At 44.5% G+C, this 6,460-nt stretch overlaps 1 protein-coding gene across 1 annotated transcript; it reads right to left on the reverse strand.

The window, feature by feature from the left end:
* Positions 1–2,792: 2,792 nt before the first annotated feature.
* LOC119574102 (sarcoplasmic reticulum histidine-rich calcium-binding protein-like) lies at positions 2,793–6,460 on the reverse strand. Its single transcript, XM_037921177.1, has 4 exons — positions 6,425–6,460; positions 6,168–6,243; positions 3,970–5,868; positions 2,793–3,645 (listed from the first exon to the last, which is right to left on the reverse strand). The coding sequence occupies exons 1-3, from the start codon at positions 6,458–6,460 to the stop codon at positions 4,868–4,870; spliced, it is 1,113 nt and encodes a 370-aa protein (XP_037777105.1). The 3' UTR covers positions 2,793–3,645; positions 3,970–4,867.

Genomic DNA, 6,460 nt, shown 5'->3' on the forward strand with positions numbered 1-6,460 from the left:
CTCCCCTCGCCCCGACATGACCTCACTTTCTCCCTTCTGGTCAGTTGGGACATAGAAAGGGTCAAGTGATGATCGCTCGTTTTTCCTATAATTTGGTTGCTTTTGTTGACGCCTTGGGGATTAACCGTAGCACTGTTACATTGCTCATCGGCGCTAGAACGGAGCTTGTAACGCAATTTCATATAAATTTATTATTTTGAATATAGCGTAGGATCTCCCCATATCATAGTGCACAGGATTGCCCGATATACCCCGGGGTTGCGTAAATCGCCTAATTGATCTTTGCGCCGACGTTTGATTCATTCGATCAGCAACTTTGAGTCGGTGTGACCTGCAGTTACGTCCATTAAATAATGTAGGACTAGGACTTATGCTAGAATCATTATTCGCTTATTAATCACACCCTTCTCACCCTCTTGAAGTCACTTGGATGTTTTGGGTAATTCCCAAGCAATCATGTGATTCGTAGATAGATACCTGTAGGGAATGTCACGAGCGCCCAACACAGATATGCAGAAGAGAGCAGGTTATTTATGAATTTTCCTGGCTCGGTTCACTTCAGTGTACGGCATTTTGGGTATAGGATCCCCCCGTCGATGAAGTCTAATATGCATAGCTAGACATGGCTACCTCGGCAGTTCAGATTTCTGACGCCGAGAAGTTTGCTTGCTAAAAAGCTTGCGAATATTTTTTTTCATGTCACCATGCATTAATGCGTACATTCTGTCGCATATCATTATATGTTGAATTCAATGTGGTAGTTGAAATAATTTTTAGGTAGCATTGCTAATTTACCTCAGTTTTGTTATTGTGAAAGTTGATATTCGTGTTTGTGATTCATTCTCTGTGTGAGGTCACTCCCACTTTCACTCTCATTCACACACACGCACACGCACACGCACACACACGCGCGCGCGCGCTTACTCACTCACGCAGAACAAAAGACACTGAAACCTTTTCATTAATAGGGTTTGTTGCCGTCTTTTGCCCGCAGTTTTGTCAGTCGTGATGAGTGACTCGTGCACGATGTACAAAGTACATTTATTTCTTCTCTGTGTGACGACAATTGGTTTAAGTAAATCCTTGCAGCTTGCCGTTGTCGTTTCCCTTATTTACTCTCATATCTATCAGAGACGGTTGGTAGTTCAAGCCAGGTCGCTAGCGCTACTGACCTCTCCCTCTCCATTTTTTTCTTTATCTAGGTCAAGTAAAACACAAAATGGAAAAAAAAAGATGAAAATAAATTAAAAACCAACCAAGGAGGATCCTGCTGCAGAACCGGTCACCTTATGATGCTGTGGGAAGGACATCACCGGAAGATCGCCACAGGCCTGCGGACCAGGATGTTTGTCAGAGTAGGTGCTAGGCTGTCCCATGATGTAGTGGCCGGTGCTGCCTGCCGAGACGCCCGTAGATCCAGCGAAGGACCAGGAACTCGCCAGCGCAGGTATCAATCGCCCCAGGATGCTGCGGATGGGCGACGCTTGCCTGGACGACTGCAGATCCAGTCAACTCCAGGAGCTCGTCAATGCAGGTATCAGCCGCCCAGAGATGCCGCCCCCTGCCGGACACCCGTAGATCCAGATGAAGATTACAAGGACATGAGGACGAGCATGAAGCCAAGAAGGACCTGAACGAGATCTGTGAGGACGTGTGGACAAGGACGCCGCCGTGTTAAGCCTGGACGAGGACTACGAGGAAGTCTAGACGAATCAGATGTCAAGGAGGACCTGTGCAAGACTTTCAAGGGTGGACAGATTACATCGAGGACCAAGAAGAAGAGGACGACAGGGACGAGCAGCCACGAAGATGCACCAGAACAACTCACGAAAACGAGATGACCAGTGAAGTTAAGTCACTCTTGAGGCAAATCTAAGATACCTCGAGGACGTCACACACACACACACACACGTGCGCGCGCGGCGTGTGCAAACACATGCACACACCAGTGCAAAGCCTATTATCAGTTTCCATACAACATAGTCTCTCTGCATCTTTAAATTGTAAAGTGGAAGCAATTTCTGCCCATATCTCGTCTATATAAGATCCATTCATTTGACTACTCTGCGCTGCGACGCCAGTTACCTGCGCCTCGGTCTACGCCTGGCTTCATACATGGAATTTGATATTTATGTTAATTTTACGGATTCTTAGCAGTGATTATCATAGTCGTTCAAAGCATAAGGACTTTTCCATCATTTGATTTATCTTTCATAAGTAACTACGATATCCTTAGGCATAGTGAAATTGTCAATTTCCATAGGAAACTAACAGAAGAGTTGACCTCCGAGACAAGCATGGCCATGTATGCTAATAGTTGATAAATAGCGTACCAACAGTGCTAGTCTTTCAAAGGGAAAAAAATAGATAATATAGATACTATTGCAATAAAGTGCTACAACGACGTGGGAAATCAGGAGGAAAAAAAACCCTGATATGGGTACAAGATGTTAACTTGCGTCTGGCAGGGTCGAAGCTCGAGCCACTGGGCCCCTGGCGATTTCGCTCCTCAAGCGCTAGGGCAGTTTGACGGTTTGCCCAGTCAAATGTGGCCTCCATTCAGGTCCGCTTGTCTGGACAGGCGTCACGATCACAATGTATGCATCTTAAAAGTCTATAATGCTCCGCTGTTTGCTTCTTTTCAAGTAGTTAAGAGGAATAATATTTTCGATTGAATGCCAATACCACTTCAAAAATGTGAAATCAGTTTCATAAATTTGCCACAAACTATATTTCAGTTTTGAGTCAAAAATTAAAGCTAAAGATTATGGGAAAGCAATAAATAAAACATATATCAGTAAGGTTTATTGACATATCCAATAACATAAGTTTCACGGATGACAAAAGACTAGCACACGAGATAAATGGGAAACAAGTGATGGTTTTTAATCACAAGAAAGATTAAAAGTAAGGCATCTGGTAGTCAAACAATTATAACATCAGCATTTGTATTTCTCATATAAATCACATACATCAAATCAAAGACATTAATTTCCAATAATATATATCCAATAATTTTCCAAGTTCATGCTAAGAAAAAAATTCTTATTCAGATTTTTTTTCTAACCTCATAACAACTCAAAAAAGGACACCATCAACCGCTTTTAAATGAAATGTTTTACAAACCTGTTTTTTTTTTCTTAATATATATAAATGGCTATCACATATGACATTAAAGCATAAAGTTTAAATTTACCTTGAAATTTAACATAGCGTTCACTGTACCTTGAAGGAACCATCAAGGTTTAGGACACAACACCTAAATAAAAAAAATCACACCCGGTGAGCTGCAAGGCTGACAAGAGACGCTTTTCGAGGAGAAAGAAAGGACAAACGTTTAGGAAGTCGCATAACGTGTGAGAGAAGAACCAAGGGAGGAACAGAAAACCATGCGGGTTAGATTACACTCGCGAGCTGCTCCGGAGCTCGGTCAGTTATATTAAACAAAAAATATTTATTTCGACAATCCAAGTAACGATTTAAAAAAGCTAGAACGATAAAAAATACAAAGAAAACTATATATGCGAGGACATCTGCTGCAGTGCTACTTTGTGCAGTGGCTGAAATATACAGGCAGGATTACCAGTTGATGCGCAGTGAAGGCATTTAGCACTATTCTGAGCTAATTTCCTGTCTAGTCTCATGCTGTAAAGAATAAACTCCATTGTAAAATAGTCCTGAAAAAATACACTCAGCTCAGATTGGCTACTACTCTACCCACTACATACTGTGAACTATGGGCCAAAATACTAGCCATGGCTTTTGCACTTGGAAACCCTTCTGCTCTAAAATCTAGTTCTGGAGAACAATACTAAAACAATCCTTCTAGACGTTAATATACAAATTAAAAATTTCTCAAGGATCGTCCTTACTATTACTGTTATTACGCATGATAACGAAATGTTTTTATTTTTTGTCTAAGAGCCCAGATCAGACGGGGTTATCTACACACTGTCAAGTGTAACGCACCTTTCATCTGGGGAATTTTGTTCCTTCCAATAGTGTACAACTAACAATGAAAGAGCATCGAGGCTTAGTCATCTGGAATGGAAATAAGGAAGTTTAGAGAAGAGAAAGAAAAAAGTACATTGTAAAAAGAGGGACAAAAAAAGCTGTTGAGGATAAATCAAGTGAGAAAAGACTTTGAGAAAAAAAATGTGAAGAGCTGAAGGAAAAATCTCAGGTCACTGGTATTTGCATAAAAACTGTCAAAAATGCAGCTTCCACTCATGGAATTTCAGTAGCCTTAAAATTTAAGTCAGCGAAAACCCACTTGAAAATGAACTTATCTAAAATAGAAATAGCATCTCCCTTGACATTTATATAGCAAAAAATGTACAAAAGTTTATTCATCATTCATAAGAAGTAGGCTTCATTACACGATTCCAAACTTGATGAAAAAAAAATTATGGAAAAATCTATAAAGACCTTGATTATATGCCTAAAATGGCTGCACTACAGACAATAACAATGACTTTCAAGGGAAGTGTGGAGGGATGGAGTCAGTCAAAGGTTGAACTTAACTTCTTCATTAATCAAAAGTAAATCAATCCGTGTAACCAGACAAAATAATCCGTCCTAGAACAATATTGAGAACTTTTTTTCTTAAATATTATGAATAGTCTTATTTCCAAAAGAAGAGAAAAGGGAAGGCAAAATAAGCGGATATGAGTGAAGGGGGGAGGGGCCAAGAGTCGGGCTCGACTAATGCTACAAAGGCTTGGCCTCAGAGGAAACCATTAGTAGCAAGAACTCCCACTACCTCTAATCTTTTCCTTTTTTCACTGACCAATATCTTTATTACTACAATTTCCAGACTAATACACACGAAGGGGACACTACTACTCTATGAGGATAACGAGCATGCTTAGTAGTGCTTCCCTGCGGCGTGGAAGTTGGGAATGATCCACTCCCGCTGCCCCTTGCCCCGCCGGTAGTGCTCGCGCTGCCCGCCCCGCTCCCTCCCCCGCCTCGCCTCGTGGAAGTGGTACTGGTACCTCTCCTCCTCGTCGTCGTCGTCGTCATCGTCATCGAACCTAACGTACCGCCTATAGTTGAAGTGCTTTTCATACCGCTCACGCCCCCCATGACCGCGCCCTCTGGCCCGGGCCGCCTCTTCCGCGTGGGCCTCGCCTCGGATCTCCCTCCGGCCGCGGGCTCTCTCAAACTGCCATTCAGACTTAAGCTCTTTTTCACGCAATGTGTTTCGGTCCCGCGCGCGTTCAAACAGCCAGTCGGCCTTCTGACCCTCTCTCCGCCGGCTCGCACGCCCCTGTGCCCGTTTATCCAACCACTCCAGGTTGTGCTGCTTAGTGTGGTTCTTACCCCGTCGTCGAATAAATTCTTTCTTTGGCCCTGTGACTTCCCTGCGGTAGTTCTTCTTGGCCGGCTTCTGCCAATGTCTCATCAGCCCTTTCCTCTTCCTGTCATCATCATCATCATCATCATCGTGCTTGCCTCCTCGTCTCCTCTTGTATCTGTCATCATCATCGTCGTCGTCGTCATCGTCGTCGTCGTCGTCGTCGTATCTTTTCTTCCTGTAATGCCTCCTTTTGTGTCTGTAATCATCGTCATCATCATCGTCGTCGTCGTCGTCGTCGTCGTCGTCGTCATCATCGTCATCATCATCCCTATACTTCTTGTCGTACTTATTATACTGGCCCTTGTAGTATCTGTGGTTGTCATGGTGGTCTTGCAAGGTCCTGTCCCTCCCATCCCTGTGGTAGTGTCCGTCGTTGTGGTCCCGGTCGCCGTCCCTCCGGCCCTTGGCCTTCGTGCGGTCGCCGTCTCTCTGTTGCCGTTGCTGCTCCTTCTGCGCTTCGCTCTCCTTTTTCTCGGCTTCTCGTTCCTTTTTCCCTTTTCTTCTCGCTGAGTCCGTTCGCCTCGATCGGAGCTTCCTCCCCGCTTTTTCTTTTCTTCCTTCTCTTGTGCCTTATTTCTTTTCTCTCTGCCCCTCTTCTCCTCGGGCTGCTGCTTCTTATCATCCCCATCACCACCATCCCTCTCGCCTCCATCCTGCGGCAAGGGAGACGGGAGAACATCCTCCTGCTGCTCTTCCACGGCCTTTTCCTGCTGCTCCTCTTCCCCTCGTCTTCTGTCTCCACGTCCACTCCCTCATCCTCATCCTCAGTCTCGGGCTCTGCCGTTTCCTCGCTGTCTCCCCCCACAACCCAGGTCCTCCTGCGGCGCCTCCGGGTCCTCATCTACACTCACACCCTCATCAGCTCCACCTTCCACCTCAGCCTGGGAATGGATAAACTAAGTTACCACATCAACTATTACACAAGTTCAATATGTACTAAACGTATTTAACCAAAAGAAATTCCCTTAAAAAAAGGGGGGGGAACTCCCCTCCAAATCTTCCCCGGTCTTGCAAATGGGTCAAGGGCTGGAGCGCTCCGCCATGGTGTGATGGTCTTGCAACCCGGGGGCTTTTACCTTCATGAACCTTCTGGCCCAT

The sequence above is a fragment of the Penaeus monodon genome, chromosome 6 (assembly GCF_015228065.2).
Source record: "Penaeus monodon isolate SGIC_2016 chromosome 6, NSTDA_Pmon_1, whole genome shotgun sequence".
Classification (NCBI taxonomy): domain Eukaryota; kingdom Metazoa; phylum Arthropoda; class Malacostraca; order Decapoda; family Penaeidae; genus Penaeus; species Penaeus monodon.

Excerpts from the sequence above, each read along its gene's own strand:
- LOC119574102 (XM_037921177.1), bottom strand. The coding sequence starts at position 6,460 with ATGGGCCAGAAGGTTCATGAAGGTAAAAGCCCCCGG. Across the intron at positions 6,244-6,424 it reads ATGAAGGTAAAAGCCCCCGG|GCTGAGGTGGAAGGTGGAGC; the intron begins GTTGCAAGACCA and ends ATCCATTCCCAG. Across the intron at positions 5,869-6,167 it reads GCCGCAGGAGGACCTGGGTT|CGAGAAGAAAAGGGAAAAAG; the intron begins GTGGGGGGAGAC and ends GAACGGACTCAG.